This window comes from Poecilia formosa, unplaced genomic scaffold (genome assembly GCF_000485575.1).
Source record: "Poecilia formosa unplaced genomic scaffold, Poecilia_formosa-5.1.2 Scaffold284, whole genome shotgun sequence".
Taxonomy (NCBI): Eukaryota; Metazoa; Chordata; class Actinopteri; order Cyprinodontiformes; family Poeciliidae; genus Poecilia; species Poecilia formosa.
The window spans coordinates 312422-331575 of NW_006800223.1; the positions used below are offsets into that span (position 1 = coordinate 312422).

Sequence of the window (19154 nt, forward strand, 5' to 3'; positions counted from 1 at the left end):
GTCTACACTGAAGCTTGCTGTGCTCATCTGAACCGCTTCTCGTTGGTTGTGTTGTGCTTCAGGAGGTGCAGGCGTGTACAGTCGACATGGGCATCACCGCCGACAGCTCAAATCATCCCGACAACAAAAACAAGAACCGCTACATTAACATCCTGGCCTGTATGTGTCTGCTTAGTAAAATCAGTCAGCATTTAGGCAGAGCGTCAGCTAACCGCCTGGTTCTCCTTTCCCAGACGACCACAGCAGAGTAAAGCTCTCCAACAGCTTGGACCGAGATGGGAAGTGTGGGGACTACATCAACGCTAATTTTGTCGACGTGAGTGATTTTCTTCTAAGTATTTATACAGTCATAGAGACAGTTGTTTGGTCGGGCTAAAAGGTTTAGAAAAGTTTTTTTGGGGGCTCATTTTTAGCTTTTACCTGTTTCTATTGTGCCGTGCAGAATAATAAAACATGAAACGATCCAAGTCCACATGAATATGTATGGTGTTTTGTGAAAAATTTGTGTACCATGTGTGAATTTTACATTTTTAAAAATAATTTTCAATGTGGTCTTCAAATCTGAAATCATGTTTTTTTTCTATAAGGGATTTCTTCTATCCTTTCTTTTTGTATTGTCTTCTCTTTGTCCTTTCTTCTTACTGCCCTGACTTTCTTTCTTAACCTCTGTAATTTCTCCTTCATTGTGCAACCTTTTTTCCCCTCCTTACACCCTTACATATGCTTTCTTTATTTTTTCTTTCTATTTTTGTTTATCCAGGAGCCCATATTTAAAGCCTGGCCACTGTAGAAGAATATTTCAGAATTTCATGGTTTAAGTTCAGTGCCAAATCTATGGAAAGTTGAGTTTGCAAAAAGTCTTTATTTTCTATTTCTTTAAAAAAAAAAAAAAGGTGTAGGAACCCTTACTGTCAATATGAAAGCCAGCAAGTTTGCAAAGGACAACAGTGGGGTCCCTGGGTTGAGGTTAGGGCCACAGCTGACACTACCACTAGCAAAGCGGTCAAACTGCTGCTGCGTTTGCAGGGTTACGAGCGAACGAGGGCCTACATCGCGGCTCAGGGGCCGCTGAAGGCCAGCCGGGAGGACTTCTGGAGGATGATCTGGCAGCAGAATGTTGGAGTTATTGTCATGATCACCAATCTGAAGGAGAAAGGACGGGTAAGACCTGACACAAACACTGAAGGTCTCCACCAAGATCAGTGCCGGGTCAGGATTTCATGCCTGCTCCTTCCTCTGCAGACGAAATGTGACCAGTACTGGCCGGAAGAGGACCAGGAGGAGTATGGCGCTTACCAGGTGGCCCTGAGAAGCACCAAGACACTAGCGTACTACACACTCCGGACGTTCACAGTCAGGGATACAGCTAATAAGGTACTTCATATACACATTCCTTATCTCTGATTACCACACAGAGAGCCTGAACCTTTGCAATGTTTCAGTGTTAAATAGTTGATATCATTTGTTGTTCCAGGTGCCACAGAAGAGAGTGGAGCACACGGTCCTGCATTACCACTACACCCAGTGGCCGGACATGGGCGTCCCAGAGTACACTCTGCCTCTGCTGTCCTTCATCAGGGCGTCGTCTCGGGCCCGGACGCAGGAGATGGGACCCGTCCTGGTTCACTGCAGGTAGAGCTGAACACAATTTCTTATGTTATCAACAACATTACAGCAAATCTGGCATCTTCTTTTCATCTGTCTGTTTCAGCGCTGGCGTAGGAAGAACAGGAACCTACATAGTGATAGACAGCATGCTGCAGCAGATCCAAGATCAGGGAACGGTAAACGTGCTGGGCTTCCTAAAACACGTCCGGACACAGAGGAACTTCCTGGTTCAGACGGAGGTAAAATCAGTCAAACTCCACTGGATAATTCCTTAATATTAAGCATTTATATTGTAACATTGACATCTTACTGTCAATGTTAAGAGAGTAAGATGATTTTGTGAAGCATCAGGTCCTGTCATTTTCTTGAAGTGTCTCATTTTTTGACACATACTATGATTTGATTTGCTCTTCTAAAACCTGCATGTATGTTGGGAACAAGCATGTGTAATTCTGTTTTCTGCTGCCTCATGACGTCGGGTTGCTTTTTTATCGACTTTAGGATATTTTTTCATATATTAAGATCAACTGTCTATCTGGCAGTAACATTTCAAGGTTCCATGAATGCCCCAAGTGGCCAAATAATTATTGGCCAAATTAATCAGAAAGTAGGTCAAGCTGTCAGTTTCAGTTTCAAACATCCATAATGCCGAGGTGAGTGTACCTTCATCAGTGCACACAGCATAGCTTAGAGTCAGATTAAAGGTGTATTTCCACCAGGGGAATCCAGCTTTGGTCCGCTTGTTTGTTCAGGGCGATCCATGCAGCAGTAGTGTTAGCAACACTGAATGGCTAATGCATGATCCATAGCAACGGCAGTCCATGTTTCCTGGAGTTGGTTCGTACTGATGCAGGTCTGTCTGCACAACAGAAGCCAACCACAGAGTTTGTTTGGACCGGACCGTGACCCATTTTTTCAGGTGGTTTCAGTTGTTTGATCCACACCAAATGTGTCAGGTGTAAACACACACTTGGGTGACAGGCAATAATGTGACAGGGGGACATAGACTGAGAACGTCAGCTTGCCCAGCCGTCATCCTATGTTGGGGTAAATGTCTGATATTTAAAACTCACTGTTAAGGTTTTAACCCAACCTGGCCATCACAATAAAGTTCTAAACCTTCAGTTTCATTGTTCCTCCATATTTCCCAGGAGCAGTATGTGTTCATTCATGACGCTTTGGTGGAGGCCATCCTGAGTCGGGACACGTCAGTCACCTCTGACCTTCTCCACAATTACGTCTCTAACCTCCTGATCCCAAGCGCCACAGGAAGAACGCGCATGGACAAACAGTTCAAGGTGGGGCCTTCATTTGATTCCTTTTCCATTGGTTCTAAGCGATTGTTCTGAAGCTAACCGTTCCTCTCGACCTTTCAGCTGATAAGTCAGCGCCAGGCAAAGCACGCAGACTACAGCACTGCCCTGAAGGATGGCAACGCTGAGAGGAACAGAGCAAGAGCGCTGATGCCTGGTAAACTAGACTTAAAAGAACCCATGTGTACCGCCACATTTTCCAGTAACCATAGCTGGATGTAATATGGTGATATTTCTGATGTACCATTGGAAAAAGAACAGAAGCCCAAGTGGGATCTGTGAGACCAAATAGCAGGGTAGAATCCATGTTTTGCATGGTTGACAGTTTGCTTATGTAGAGCGAGATTGATCTGGGCAGAGTGAAACCTGAAGGACAAGCTTCAGTCTCACTGCAGAACAGTGAGAGTTGGCAGCTATGATGGTGTTTAAAGTGAATGCATGTCAAAATAATGTAAAAGATCAATTAAGCAAAACAACGGTTTGGTTTCTTGTGAACTTATGTTTCTGTTGTCTAGTGGAGAGATCAAGAGTCTCTCTGGCGGCTTCAGAATCCAACTCCACTGGCTACATCAATGCCTCCTATGTAACGGTGAGTGACTTTTTACTGTTACTTTAACACTGTCGTGTGTAATATTTAGGAGGATTATTCTGAAGAGCTGCAGTATAAGTAGCAATGGTAGTTCTGCTTTGGTATTCGGAGGAGCAGAGGTGACATCATCCTATTGTGGATCAGTTGGTGTAAAACAGGATTGTACTAATATTTACAATATATAATATTACAAACTTAACATCTGGCATTTCTCCATCTCATTGGTAACTGAACATATGCTAACACCAGCCTATCCAATGCTAATGGACACAGGAAGTAGGCAATCCAGTGGGTGACTAGCCTCAGTATGCTAATAATTAGCTTCTCCAATGCTAATGCAAATGAGTCCTCTCTTTCTGATCTGCCAGCGCCGGTCACTCAGTTACCAGTGTTGGCCGATCACAAATCAGATCAGTAGCTAGCTTCAAAAAAGATATAGCCACCTATGACAAGGGAGTAGCCACTGCTGAGTGTGCAGTAGTTTTCATTTTGGCCATAATGCCGCGCCGTAGGCATCTGCGTTTTGATCTCTAAATGTCAGTAAAGCCCTCGTGTTTCTCTAAATGCCTCTCTGTTGGTTGCCGTTTTTAAAACCCCCCGGAGTTCTTCAGTGTTACAGCTCCAGTTCTTACAGGGACACCACTGCTGTAAAGGTTTCATAGTGAGTCAGACGCCTATAAGCAGCACCGTGGAGGATTTCTGGAGAATGATCTGGGAGCACAACACACACACAGTTATCTGTCTGCCGGACACACACAATCAGGTACGACCTGCTCACACTCTGCCTTTTAAATGAGTTCCTTTAATGCAGCTGCGTTCATGTTTTTATTTTCTAGAATGAAAAGAGGGACTGCTGTGTCTACTGGCCTAGTAAAGACCTGCCATTGATCTTTGATGGATTCACTGTGTCTCACACCGGGGAGGAGCTTGTACATCTGACCAATGATGAAAGGGTTTTTGTGCAGGATTTTACAATCCAGTCTCCTCAGGTGATAAACTCTCACACACGTTACTATCAAATCCCCCAACAGAATGATTCCTGATGCAGTGTCCATGCCTCCCCGCAGAATGATTGCATCTTACACGTACGTCAGTACAGCACCCCCTGCTGGCCTAACCCAGACAGTCCCATCAGAAACAGCTTCGACCTCATCAGCATGGTCAGAGAGCGCAGCAGACACTCACAGGAACCCGTAGTCGTTCACGATCCGTGAGTAAAACACAGAGAGGATTACTGAACGGTCGGATTCCTTTCAGGAACTAAATGTGTGTTTGTGTGCAGGTTGGGAGGAGCTACATCAGGGCTGTTCTGTGCCCTCAGCACCCTGTTCAGCCAGCTGGAGGAGGAGGGAGCCGTGGACGTCTACATGGTGGCACGGATGACCAACCTCATGAGACCTGGGGTTTTCAATGACATCGTAAGTACTGTAGAGGCGCTGAGTTGTGGAAGATGACTTTTTTTCCTCCCCCAAATTCAAGACATTGGGGTGACTCTAGTTGGGTCACTAGAGTCTAGTTGGGTCACCCCAAGATCACCAAGTCTTCTTAAAAGGTAGAGTCTCTGAGAACAGTTCTTCAAAATATAGTCAGTGTTTTCAGCAAAGTTGAGCTGAATGTCCAGGAATGACCCAAGGTATTTAAAATTTGCCACAGTTTCAACAGGTTGGCCATCAAGAGAAACTGGAACCACTTTAAGGTCTTGTTTAGATCATTTAATTAGCTCTACATTCTTAAGAGAATAAAAAATTAATAATAAATAATAAACAATTTGCGGTATTCTGATTTAGTAATATAATTATATTGTGTTACCACCCCCACGCCACTAGAGGCAGTACCAACCCCGAAAAGATGCGATTAAGGAGCAGATTTAGAAGTACACCGAAAGCTACAGAATTTGGTAAAAACGGTGAGCTTTGCTGAAGTAATTAAAGACACAAGTTCAAATCCATGCTGAGAGTGGAACTCCTTCAGTCAGTGCTCCTCCACAGCTCTGATTGGCTCAGCAATGTAACGTGATCCTCTGCAGCAAGTGATGGCAAAGCGGCGCGTCATCACGACTTTACACAGTGTGTCTTTACCTCCGCCGAACCCCTGGGGTTCGATCGAACCCAGGTTTAGAACCACTGATATAGAGCTATCCTAAACTTTACTGCCACCAGAACATAAACAATTTATGGAATTTACATGTTTGTACACAAAATAAAAAAGTAAATCTAAAAATCAGTGTAATTTTTGTTACATAAGAAACTGTGATTCTTCCCGGCCCAACCCACAGGAGCAGTACCAGTATCTGTACCGAGCCATGCTGAGCCTGGTGAGCAGCCAGGAGGACCAGAGAGCCCTGCAGAGTCCAGAGACGAACGGGTCGGTACCGCTGGGCCAGTCCAACGCCACAGAGAGCCTGGAGTCGCTCATGTAGCCCCGCCCAAACTCCCACATGCTGGGATGGATGCCTGGGCCGGTCATGACTGTGGAAAGTGAGCATCATAATGCTTTAATGTCCACTTGGTCAAATTTAACAATTTATTATAATACTCTTATAATACCTGTGATGAGCTTTTCAAAAACTGTAAAGCTCATCACAGGGAAATTGAGATACAGCAACACCTAGAAAGCTGTTTGCTATTTAAAGTGCTCATTCATCATTTTTTTATTTTTTTTTTTACATATTTTATAATCTGAAAACAGAAAGCAGCAGTTCATCATATGATGAACATCCCACGTTTCCCGGGCACCAATTGGACGCAATGACTTTACTGATTTTGTTGTCAACTTTAACCCTAAAGTTTCTTTTAATAATCATGGATAATAAATTAATAGGTTGAAATGTTTATATTTTGTTCATGCTTATGCCTTGAAAGCAACAGAAAAACTGTCATCCCATGTAAAATACTGCAGTATTCCAAAAGGTCTGATTATAGCATTAACATGTTTCGAAGATACAGTGCAGGTCAAAGGTTATGACAGAGTTGTAATGTTTAGTGGCAACTAGCCAAACCTTCAACTATAGTTTCAGTCAATCTTGAATTAACCAGAGGCCTAATACACATGTTTTAAAAACTATCATGAAAATGTTTGCAGTGACATCACGCTATGTGAACGCACCTACAGTTAAACTTTATTTTCCTCACAGGATTAACCAAACAGTCTGTTAGCATTCTCTCTGGGTGTATTTTTACCTTTGTTGGAGTGAGATATGAAAGTATCTAAAAGGAAGCCATGCTGTTTGAATTCTCTAAATGTTAAGGCTGCTGTCGCTGTTTTTTATGCTGCTGAGTGCTTTTGCATTGCTAAAAAAAGGGCTTTACGTTGGTCTAAACATGAAGAACTGAAGCTTCTGTCCTGGTATTTTGTTGTGTATAGCCCAACTGTATTGGCTTAGAGGGTGTAAAATTGTCCATTTGCTACTGCGGAAAGATAAAAGCCCCTTCTCCATTGTCAAATCTCACTAGCTGGTTAATATCTGGTTAGGTTCTAACCAAAGTTGGGTCCTTCTCCATTGGCATCATGTTCCTTACTATGTGGGTGGGAAAGTAGGTGGGGTGTGAGCATACAGTAGCTGTGGTCGACACTCCCACAATGTCATTTATACCCTTGAAGGGCCAATTTCTCCAAAATCTCCAGATATATTTGTTGCGTTCGGTTGAAGCTGCGTGTTCTCTTCCATCACAATTGCTAAAAACATTTGGACCAGAAGGTCTGACCATCTCGCCAACAACTATGGTCTCATCCTGGATTCAAAATGGTGGTTGAGAAGGGTTTGCTGACGTAAATCCATGGGCCAGTCAACAGATGAAGTTTGTTGCCAATCAAGGACCTGCTACTCCATTCTAGAAGTGGTTCCCAAAAACAAACGCCGCAGGATCTGCTAATGTAGATGAATCTGGCTAGGTCTGACTGGCGAAGAACCGGTTAGAGCCACGCAAATGGAGAAGGGGCTGAAGTGAGTAACGTTTTGTCTCTGTCAGTCTCTGTCCCAGTCCCCTCATTTAATGGTCGCCTGACCAAACTTAGTCTGAATCAAGAAAAAGGGGGCCAGGCTGCCCTGCTGTTGGAGCCATTTCAGACATTCAGGATGCTGTGGTGAATGACTATTCGTCAGTGCAGACAGAGCGCCTGCATTGTGGAGTATGAGATTAGGTAATGCTGTTGATGCAGATTCTATAACAATGATGCAGATGTGGGGGGTATATGTACGGTGTCTCAGTAACAAAGTTCAAGACACAGAATTTATCAATGTCTAAAAACATCTGAGGTGAACCACGATGTTTGCTAGAGAACCAAAAGCTGCTAAAGCCATGTCTCTTCAGACGCTACTGATATAAAGCAGATACTTATTGAAGTTCCACAAGGATATGTAATATTCTTAAACTTTTGGGTCCTCATTTAAGAATATATTTTTTCTTTGGTTCTCCTTATGCCATCTACTGAGGATAATGAAACAGACGTATCAAAGTGAAGCCATGATGTTTGCCCAACATTTAAAGAATTCAAAGGCGTTTCAGTTATTTCAGGTCCCACTGTTGCGTCATTTAAAGCTCTCGTAAATACTTATGAGATCAGGAGTTACAATGTGAGAAGAGTCTAAATGAAAATTGTATTGTCTGATCTGACCTTTGACCTGTGGTGAAAAACTGCAAAATGCCTAACACATGCCTAACAACGCAGAATTTACCACATCTAAACAGGATGGTTTCTTTTTAAATGGTGATTCATTATTGTTTGATAAAGAGGTTAGTCACAGATTGGTAACCAAAAACAGCTCTAGTACCTTACCTGGATATGCAGACAATAGATCCCCCCTGTTAAAAATCCTGGTTATAATTTTAAAAAATGAGATGATGAGAAACGACCTCAAAATTTTTCCACCTTTAAGTGTTCACACCTTTACCCTAACCTGTCCTGAAGCACATTTTAATTTGATGTCCATCAGTCAAATGTTGACATGGCAACCCTTGGCAACACAAATGGTTTCTGTCAAATGTAGTTTTATACTCTTGCTTGGTCCAAAGCAATTTTTTTTTCCATGAAGTCATTCTTTTGTTATACATAACTTTTGTTTTCTGAAGTGATACAGAAAATTAGGTTCCAAACTGACAGAAATTTAAAACTTTGCATAATTTCTCCCATCACAGTTTTTCCACATGATATCTTTATATTATATTAAAGGTGGAAAAAGTTTTGAAATGATTTATGATTGGAGGAATTTATTTTGTTTTACATCACAAAAACCTTGCCGTTTTACCAGGGGGTGTGTAGACTTTTATATCTGCTGTTGTGTATTTAACTGAGTAAGAGAGATTAGAGAAATGTCAAGATCATTTTACAGCTGAAACCAGAAGTTTTCATACACTGAACCATAACTTTATTTTCTTTGGTATCTGATAGGAATGAGCCAGAATTCCAGCCAACTAATGTGAATGACCAAACAGTTCAAAGGCAATGCTGCCAAATAAAGAAGAAATGTGGGTATGCTTGCAATTAAAAAAGATAAAATAAATCTTGCATATTTTGCTACTTTTGTGGCATTTAGCAAATAGAAATCATTTTGATGACTCTAACTGACCTTAAACAAGAGACATTTAGTCTGATTTAACTTTAGACAGTGAGGAGAAAAATGTATGTAAACTTCTGGTTTCAAGTGTATCCTGTAAATCTTTCCATTCCCTATTATTTTATTTCTTTTGCTAATCTGTTTTTCTCTGTAGGGTTTTCAGGCCTCTGATAGCAGACTGAAGCTGTAGAAATGAGACACAGATAAGAGCAGAAATCATGACGCGGCGGATATGAGATCAGCTACACTTTGTTTTTGCTTACTTTGTCTCCTTGCCAGTGCCTTTTGTAAATCACATTACTGTACATCAAACCTCTTTTGGTTCATTTCAACACCTACTCTGCTGTGACTCCGCCTGCTGAACACTTAAAAAGAAATCCAAGCAGCACAAGTAGCAGTCTGAGACCAATTTTTATATTTTCTCTTCGACGTGAGCAAAAAAAAAACAAAAAAAAAACAAAAAGAAAACTAATAATTCCAGCCGTTCCCTCGGAAACCTGCTACAACTGTTGCAGTTTTGTAAAGATGCAGGAAAGTCACTGATGTTACATCGAGCTCAACAGACTGTGATCCTGATCCGTTTCACCTTCTGCATGTAAATACCCCTTTCAAGGCCAAATTACTGTATGTTTATACTGTACCTTTATATAGTTTTCTATTTTACTATACAAGCTGATTTTTCTAGCCATTTCCAAGAGCATACTTGTGGATTCTATTTGATAAACTTAGCCTGGAAATGTTGATTATGACTATAGTTTTAATGGAATGTTCTGGAGTACGTTTTTATCCCTCTTGTTTATTGTAGCAGCTTCGTGTCTTTTACCTTTGACCTCCAGCTAAAAACTGGGGAAGTGTTTATGTCAAACCATAAAATTAAAAAGATTTGTTTCAACAGTTTTGTCTCAGATTTATCTTTTGTTTTACATATTGTCAGTTTTAATCTACACCAGCTGCGAGAGCAAAACTTTGTCAATATTCCGCTGACGTCGAACAAACGATTTCGCAGCTGTGGTGTTTCCAATAAATAAGAAATCCAATTAAAATTCAGTCAGTTTTTTAGAGAAACACCGTCGTGAAAAGAAGCTGTACTTACCATTTTCCATTGCAATAAAAGGTCTGTAGTACTTTTAAACTGATTTAAAATATAAAAGTTTCTGGACTTAATCGTCTTAAACACGAAAAAAAACAGCCACAAACGGTGGGTTTGTCATGCTTTTTATTTTTACTCATGAACTACATGACATCATCTCCACCGGATTGAGCTGTACGTGACGCCACGGCTTGAACAAAACGTCAGATAATCCAACACAAGAAGTTAAAGATGAATTCAAACCACAAAAATATAGTTTTCTCTATAATAATCTTAATATTTGTCATGACACATACTGTAGCAGTCTCGGAAGATAAAGTGTATAAAGTGCATTAAGAATGACCCTTACTGTGCGGCGAGAGGATGAATGCCGTCACATTCTGCGTGGGAAGTGGATTTACATACACCCTCTAAAGGAGTTCCTATCAAGTCAAAAATATTTTAAGATTTACGGTTTAATAAATGCTATTTAATGCAGGTTTTTAAGAGCCTGAATTGTCTCTGTGTATAAAAGTGCTCTAGCAAAAAGGTTTTGTCATTATACAAAAATGTAAAGGACGAAATGTGTTCTAAAGCAAATATCTTATTTTTAGAACTTGTACACAATTATTTTATTTTCTAAAATATTATTTTCACAAATATACTTTCTTTTTTAAACAAATATAAACAGAATGGCATCCTAGACAGAGACGGATACTGACGAAGTGACTGATTAAAATGGAAAATTAGTGAAAAAAGCCATTGAGTGACAGAGAGATAGAGAAGATGGAGCGACTAACAGGCACACGGCAACACAAACGCCGTTTGTGACGCTAAAACCAATCAATTAGAATTAGTTTTGTCTCAGCTACAAATAAAAAAAGTAAAACTGCATTCACTTAGTATGCTTGTTTAAAAATGTCAGCTTAAAGATTTATAAGATTCTGTGGATGAAGTGATATTTGACAAATCTGCTTCCATCTTGGCCTAATCTGATTAGCCGTTAGCTTTAGCTGCCAAAAAAAAAAAAAAAAACTAAGCTTATTTGAAATTACAAATGTTGCTGAAGTTAACAGAACCCAACTGTAAAATGTCTTCTAAAAGATAATGAAAAAATATATAGTTTTAGTTTTAAACAATAAGTCTGTTTCGATTAAAATATACACCTAGGTTTGTACTGTGGACACAACGTGAATAAAGTAGAAAGCTAAAGCTAGCTTTTTAATCAACCATTGCATATCTAGGTTTTCAAGGTATAAAAAGATTTTTTTTTTCCAAATTAAATCAAATTCCATAAGGGGTTGGGCTGATGAGTGAATATTTTAGTAGCTTTTATGTTTATTTATTTATTTAGATGACTCATTCTGCACTATAAATTGCAAATTCAGGCAAAGCGAATGTAAATAAGAATCATCCTCTGGTTTCAATTTCTGTAAAAAAAAAAAAAAAAAAAGTTCTTTAAGGGGTGCATGTAAATCCAGCTGTTTTTTATGCCTCATACAAAGAGCTCACTGGAATTTCCTGGCAGTGACTAGAAATATACAAAATACAAAAATCACTCACAGGAATTCAAACAGAATAAAAGGTGAAGCTGGACTTGATGTAAATGGGTGGTGTCGCTGTGATTTTGGTTGGAACATTTAAAAATCAAAGATAAAACATTATCTGTGGAGGTTTAAAATACCCCCAAACAGATCGGAGTGACACAAATCCTAATGAAGAACTGCTTAAGATGATCTGCCTTCTATTTTACACAAATGAGCTTTGATTACAGCTAAACACATGAGCTGTAATCATGTGGATTAAAACCAAAGGCACATTTTGTGATCACATTCAGTTAACTACTGAGGCAATCAAGTCAAATGAATTTTTGGTTTCACTTCCTTTAGGAAATTCAACCTTCTGTTCCCTCTATCAAAATAAAAGCCAGAGAGAAGTAAAGCATTTCTTTTGAAGGTCCCCTGTAGGATTTAATGGCAGTTTTGCTCATTTTCTGCACCAGCGCTCTTATGTTTGAAGCGTGGCTTTAAAGTCTGGCCCTGCAGATGTTTGACGAAAAGAGAAATGCACTCTATGTGTTCTTAAAGACGTGCTTCGTAATGTTTGATGAGTTCAAACAGAACTGTTGCTCATTTACATAAAAAAAAAAAACTACACACGTTGCCTTTCATACGAAAACCTTAAGGAGACAGTTCAGGGTTGTTGAAGCGTTATGAGCAGTTAATGTCTTGCCTCTTCATCTTGTAGTTCATGATTTTTATGGTAAGATTTAGTTGAGTAAAGCTACAGCCAAACTAAAATGACCTGAATATGACTAAAATGCTATGGCTAAAGCTAATTTAAAATGTACTTTCAAAAATTAACACTACAATACAATAACTTTCCATTAAAAAAACTATAATATGGTATAGTTGTTTATTCTGTTTTACTTTTATATCACATGTTCACTGTCAGCCGAAATGCTGTGTTTCATACAGGACGATAATAGGTGGCGCACTGCATCAAAGACCAATTATCAATGTAAATAATAACCAGGTTCTTTAAACAGCCAATCAGTGGAAAGATAGACTACATGTTCAAGGGCCTTTTGAGACTGGAGTTGTTCTAGGCCTTCGTTTTGGCCCCTCTTAGACTAGACATTAGCATTAGCCTCTGAGCTCAGCTAGTGTTGTCTCACACTAAATGAAGCGTGTTATCTGCTGTAGGTAAGATATTAACTGCTTCCTACTCTCCAGCAGGACCTTGGATTAAAAATCCCGAGCTATCCCTTTAAGTATTAATGAATTAATGCTACATTTGGTGAAAATTTGTTTAGTAGATGAATATTATGCACTAAAGCTGCAGTAAAACAAGGCTAAAATAAGCTAACACTAAATACATATCATATAATTGTGTGCAATAAAACATAGTTTAAATACAAATAGTACAGGCAAGAAAATAAATTGCATATATCCTATTTTATGGCATAAATTTTAAGAGAAATTGGCTACACTGCTTTGGCTAAAACGCTACAGCACCACAACCTCCACCTGGTTCAAGCATAAAGAGAGATGCTGAGAATACCCACAGTCTCTCTGTTTTCATAAGATCACATTTTGTGAATTGATGAACGCCACTGAGATTTAAAACCTGCGGTTCTGGGAGACGCCACACCCATCTGTAGGAACGATAACTTTTTTTTTTTTTTTTAAAACATGCTTCGAGGCGAGAGCAGCTGTGAGTGTTTACTTTGTCCTGAGATCGGTGAAAATCCCATAAACACATAAGCTCAACACAGGATGTGGTGCTGAATCCTTTTTTCCCAGACTGTGTGTTCTCCTACATGCCTTTGTGAGTTCAGCTTTGATTTCCTTGGCAGCTCTGTTGGGAGGGGGGGTTGGAAAAAAGAACACAAGAGGTGAATCAGACGTAGGTCAGCCAAGCATCAGGTGGCGCTGTGAGTATGGGAGTGGCCTTACAGAGTTGGTTCTTTTGCGCTTCCAGCAATCGGGGTTGAGCCTCTTCTGCTCGTCGGCGAGCGCCTTGGCCTGCTGGGTGAACATGCGGCGTTCCTCGCTTCGCATTTTCTTCCACTGCTCGCCCAGGAGGACGCTGATCGCTCTGCGGCACAGACGCACACGCATGACCACATGCGGGGCCTATTCAAAACATCTCTAACTTGTAGCTTTCACATGTTGCTGCCACAAACTTGAATGTGTTTCATCAGGACCAGCACAGAGTAGAGCGTAGAAGGGAATTTATTTTATTTTGTTTTTCCAAATAAAAATCTGAAAAGTGTAGTGACAGACCTCGCAATTGCCCCTCGCCCTTTTAGTCTGTTACCCCTCAATAAAATGCAATGAAACCCAGAAGATACCAAGCTGAGGGTGAAGTCTGCAGACATATGAATTTTTGTGAGCCTCCATGTTAAAATAAAGTCATGTGGCTCCGCCTACCTGTTATCCTTGCCGGGATACATCTGCGTGTACTCCACTCTGAACTTCTTGGCGAACAGCATGAAGGCATTCATTGGCCGCTTGCACTTGTTGGGCGTGGCACTGCTGCTAGCTTGCGCTTTAGCATTAGCTGGCTTTGGATGTTTGGAGAGGGAATGGCTGGGACTGTGGCTGTCTGAAGTGTCGGACAGTAAACAGTTTCTCATTTCATTGTGTGAAAGAAATCATTATGTCAGCATGTCTGAGTTAAAGTTGGGCCTAATCTTAAAACATTAAGAATTACAAGACCTCGCATTGTGTCTCTGTCGGGAGAAACGGCGCCCCCGCTGGACTGTGAGGCATGTCGGCGTCTGGCCATGCTGCTCAGCAAGTAAACAGCGGAGGAGTCCAGAGGAGTGAAGTCATAACTGCAAAAGAAGCACACTTTCAGAAGAAGAGGAAGGAGAAGCTCTCTAATTGGCCAGTCAATGCTAATGCTAAGTAGCAGAATGTTGTTTTACTGCTCTTGCCAAAGCCCCTTTAAACTCACAGAAGAAGTTCACCCCAAAAGTAGACTGCAAAATGCCAAAATATGAATGTCTGCTTTACCTTCTAAATGTGTCAAACACGAGGGAGTCATCCGTATGCTTAGCATCCCGGTGTCCAGGAGGCAGGCACATATCGCCCACTTCCATTTCATAGCACGGTATCCCATAATGCACCACAGTCAAGCTTGGGTAAAACGAGGACCATCCTGAGAGAAGGGAAAGAGCTTGAATAATTATGTCTTTGGTAGACACTACTGGTACTGCTCGTCACCCGCGCTGGTACCTTTGTTTTTGACGTAGAAAGGGTGATCCAGTTGGCACCGGGCCGTGATTGGCGTATGTCCGAATACGCCGGGGTCAAAGATTAGCTGCAAGACGGCCTGACCACAGGACACAGTTTCTTCGTGCTCAACCAGCTGCAGGCCCTCGGAGCCATAACTCTGTACAAGACAAGATGTTCCATGCATTTTGTGCCTCGTTTCTACTGAGCGGTACGGTATGGGTCAGTACGGTTTGGTACGCTAATTTGTTTCCATTGTAAAAGTGGCTCATACAACCAAACCATACCAAACCATTCCTGGGCCCACTTCAGTTGTAAGTCCATAGTAGAATGGTACGGTACAGCTAGGGTGGAGCTACTGCCATCACACATAGTCTATTGATTGGGGGACTGAAAAACACTGATACAAGAACTAAACATAGAAGTGCTTGTACCGATGTTTGTAGTATGACACAATGTCAGGCATTTGGGTTTAACCCTGTTTGTGAGAATCCAAAAAGGAGTGGAGATTCCATCCTGAATATGCTGGACTATCAAATTGTATTCCATACCTCTTCTCTCTCTGCATCTAATTTGATGTACTGGCAGAAAAACCTAGTGATAATGGAGTTAATAATAATTCAGAGAGGTGCCTATGACAGCTGTTGTACCTTCAGGAATCTTGAGCGCTCTTCATCGGCACGGTCTTCTTCACCAGACCCCATGTCCTCAACATCCTGCCAGTCCACACATGAGCCGCTGTGAAAACGCAGGCGAGTTCCTGATTGGAGAGGAGCAAAAACGTTCAGACTGTCTCACTTTAGTTCAGGGAAATGCAAGTTTGTTTGTGTGCTCACTTTGTGCACATACAGGAACATCACAGTCATTGGCACAATCACAGGAAGGAAAAGGGGAAATCGAATGTAGAATACCTAATTACTTTTTCCTAACTCCAGACATTTTCAGTCCCAACTTCCTTGGGTTAAACTTTAAATCCTTTTTGAAGATCACACCCTTTCCTCCAAGATTGTTCTGTTCAGAGATCTACCTTTTAGAAAGCAGTGCCAGACTGTGGGTGGACAGGAGAAACTCCAGCCCATGTCCTCATCATCAGACAGGGAGGACCTGGTTGATACAGCAGAGCCACACTCACTGCTCGTCTGCAAATACAAAACAGCCATCAGGCACAATTAGCACCAATCACAACAAAGAATAAGGATTTCTATTACAAAACATAAGTAAAGCTTGGCTTTACCCTGCTGCGATGTCGCTCCCTGCTGTGAACTCTAGAGGGCGACGAGTTGATCGGGAGAGTAGGTGGAGGACGGGCGTAGGTGTGTAGATCACTGCTGGTGCTGGGGATGCAGACTGCAGAGGAGCTAAAAATGTCCAACCACACAGTCTAAGAACAACGGCGCTCTGATTCACATGATGTAGTTATCATGTTTTAAAAGATGTTCTCCAAAGAATCTACTAAATCTAAAGTGCCACCATACATTAGAGGATGTTTCCAACTGTTTCATCTACTTGAGGTGGACTGATTTAAAAAAACAAAAACAAAAAACATTTTACAATAGAATAACAAAAATCAGAAGGTCAGTTTGTTGGTGAAACCTGCAAAGACTCTGCTTTTGCCGGAACACCATACCAGCTTGTGTTCCTCATAAAGTGCCAAAAAAAATACTCTATTCATTATGGCGTGTATAAATAGCTGCTCACTGTTCAGCTGCAGATCATAAAACGTTTTGACACTCAGAAAGTGACAATTAAGTGTGGATAACTTATCAAATGCCTATTTTCACATCATTGATTTACCATATAGATTGGAAAAGTTCCACCATTTGGCATGAAAGGCTTGCCGTACTTGCTGAGAGCAGTGCACAATGCAACTGGCTGTAGTGATAGTGGTTTATTGCCTGAAGAATTAGTTATTAGTTATTAGTTTATTAGTGCTCCTGTTGTGGTTCAGGTGTGTTGCTACTCGTAGAATAAGTTCCTATTTCTGGTGTGGAGCTAAGCGCCCACCTGCTGTGAGGCAGGTCCTGTAGAAGCGGGCTCTGGGGCCCCGTGGCGATGTGAGCCAGCTGTGTGAGCCAGAGCGTCTCTGGAGGCTGAGGCCACTCCTGGTGCGACACACCAACCTCCACCTGGTAAACGGGCGCCGCCGTTAGTTCCTCCTGAACCTCCTGGAGGTCTGGCAGGTCGTCTGGGTGAGCAAGCCACACATTTGAATTAGTCAAAAAAAAAACCCCCAAAAAAACAATAACAACAAAAAAGAAGCAGCTATGGTTGCTGCTTATATGTTAGCTACCATATTCCATGAAGCTGTCGCTGGTGGGGATGCCGGGGGAGGAGAGGAAGTGTTCGTCACAGCGTAGCGGATCAAGAGCCTGGTCCCCGTCAGCGCTCATTCTTCCTGAAGGAAACAGTGAAAAGAAAGCTGAGGATTAGAGCAGCTCATGGAACTGAGTATTAATGAGTCTTTTTCACTGGTTTCCTTCCAGATTTCTAAAGTCTTCTGGGAAAGGTGTCTTGTTGGTACCTAAAGTTGAAGCTAAACTTTACTGTGAGGTGTCATTCATTTATTACTCACTGAAGACCCGAGGCTGCCTGGAAGCCTCGGGTCTTCAGCATTGATGTTTTTAAAAGCAGATTAAAAACGGATACTTTCAACCTGGTTTTTCATTGAAATTTAGTAATTGTATCTAATTCACCTTTTACTTTAGATGTCATCATAAAAAACCTCAATAACTTTGTTTATTCTTCATTTCTTTAATTTATAGTGTTCATCTAGATTTTCTTCATTCTAGTTCCAGAATTTTTATTCATATCGCCTCTAAATTTGACAAATATTCCCCCAATTTTCCTTTTCAATTTGTCCAGTTATGTCATTTACCCAGCTTCATCAAATAAAGTTTGACTGACATGCAGAAATATTTTTTTGACATTAAATTATTTTTTGTTTAATATAATCTGCTATTACTTTTTGTGTTGTGTTCAAAATATTTTCTTTTAATGTTAATTGTTTGAAATAAAGTAAATTTTTTGGAAGAATAAATACTGTGTTTTTGACATTGACTCAAAATGCAATAAGCTACTAATTGGTTAGCTACCTGTGTATTGAGTCTGATGGTCAACCTGTTGCATGTTGCAATCATGGGAGTCGCTTGATGGAAGAGGTGGATTTTTCACCTCCCAAACCATGATGTAACTGAAACACAGAGTTTATAACAGGTTTATAATGGATTTGCTTTAATCAACCACATAAAATAAACTGGCATCAGTCTTAGTGTTTATTTATGGTTTAAGTGACATAAGAGCCACATCGATATATATTTACAATAATATAAATCACTTCATTGTGCACCAATTGTTCACTTTCAGAACAAAATCGAACTTGTTTCACTTTTACCTATTACATCACTATTGTCCTGTGACGAAGCCTTGTTTATAAACGTCCAGGTCCAGCACGCATGCGCATTTAAAGTCCATTCATTCAGTACAGAGAAGGACGGAGAATATACACTTTAAATTACAAGTGGAAACCAATGTAATAAACTCGGATAAAGGTATTTTGGAGAGCAGAATGGCGGAATACTGCCCGTTGTCAAAAAAAAAAAAACGCCACAAATGTCGAAGTCTTTACGTTTTGTACAACTTCAAAGGAAAGTACAGTGAAACACTGTCACGTCGATAAAAAAGAACAAGAACAAAGGCGATACATTCGGAACTGAGGCAGACTAACTCAGGTCGAGAGTAATTTTCGGAAGGTGAAACAATGACTAGGTCGAGTTAAATGGCTCAGACGTCCTATTGCGTAAAACGCAGTACAACAAAACAACGTCAACAATGAAAGCTTTACGGGAGCGAGCTGCGAAACTGCATTTACAGCAAAAAACGAGCGCTGACAGCTTCTTATTTTTACTCCTGTTCTGAGTTTAGATATATATATGTTCAACTCTGTAACGTCTTCTCAAATTCAGCGATTTAAAAGCCGTCAAAGACTTCAATGAACTTTTCTCAACTCACCAAAACAGTCGCCTTGTAGGGAAAAGGGGGGTTGTTGTAAACATAATGTTCTAGTTACCCTATTGGTCAGACATGGTGTCAATCTTTGGTGTTGGCGTTTCTCATTGGCCAGCCAAGTGTGAGCTTGCGCTCTGTAAAACATATGGGTTGGGTTGGTTTTGATAAAAGATGGTTAAAGTAGGAAATACTAAACACTTCGCTCTTTTATATATTTTATTTGGTCATTTTCGGTGTACCCATTGGCTTTACACGTCAAATAATACTTTGCCGT

General features: G+C 40.8%; 2 protein-coding genes across 6 annotated transcripts in view; one reads left to right on the top strand and one right to left on the bottom strand.

The window, feature by feature from the left end:
• Nucleotides 1-9958, top strand: part of ptprz1b (protein tyrosine phosphatase receptor type Z1b) — a 60015-nt gene extending 50057 nt beyond the window's left edge. For 3 of the 4 annotated variants that reach the window (XM_016681512.1, XM_016681513.1, XM_016681514.1), the window contains 14 exons: nt 63-159; nt 234-316; nt 1027-1161; nt 1243-1374; nt 1475-1632; nt 1712-1847; nt 2760-2906; nt 2985-3078; nt 3437-3510; nt 4145-4273; nt 4347-4499; nt 4578-4720; nt 4793-4928; nt 5786-9956. In XM_016681512.1, the coding sequence (XP_016536998.1) occupies nt 63-159; nt 234-316; nt 1027-1161; nt 1243-1374; nt 1475-1632; nt 1712-1847; nt 2760-2906; nt 2985-3078; nt 3437-3510; nt 4145-4273; nt 4347-4499; nt 4578-4720; nt 4793-4928; nt 5786-5929 (1761 nt within the window). In that variant the 3' untranslated portion in view covers nt 5930-9956. Of the gene's footprint in view, nt 1-62; nt 160-233; nt 317-1026; nt 1162-1242; nt 1375-1474; nt 1633-1711; nt 1848-2759; nt 2907-2984; nt 3079-3436; nt 3511-4144; nt 4274-4346; nt 4500-4577; nt 4721-4792; nt 4929-5785 lie in introns of all 4 variants that reach the window. The other variant, XR_001664683.1, reaches the window with a different exon arrangement.
• A 307-nt stretch (nt 9959-10265) lies between these two features.
• On the bottom strand, nt 10266-18973 carry LOC103151520 (HMG box-containing protein 1-like). 2 transcript variants are annotated; one of them, XM_007571632.2, is made up of 13 exons: nt 18884-18973; nt 17968-18065; nt 17166-17270; nt 16880-17060; nt 16110-16233; nt 15903-16014; nt 15526-15635; nt 14879-15035; nt 14657-14801; nt 14357-14475; nt 14069-14243; nt 13592-13733; nt 10266-13493 (listed from the first exon to the last, which is right to left on the bottom strand). In XM_007571632.2, the coding sequence occupies exons 1-13, from the start codon at nt 18925-18927 to the stop codon at nt 13470-13472; spliced, it is 1536 nt and encodes a 511-aa protein (XP_007571694.1). In that variant the 5' UTR covers nt 18928-18973; the 3' UTR covers nt 10266-13469. The 2 variants fall into 2 exon arrangements, with proteins under 2 accessions (XP_007571694.1, XP_007571695.1); XM_007571633.2 differs by lacking the exon at nt 18884-18973 and adding an exon at nt 18267-18831.
• Nucleotides 18974-19154: the final 181 nt, after the last annotated feature.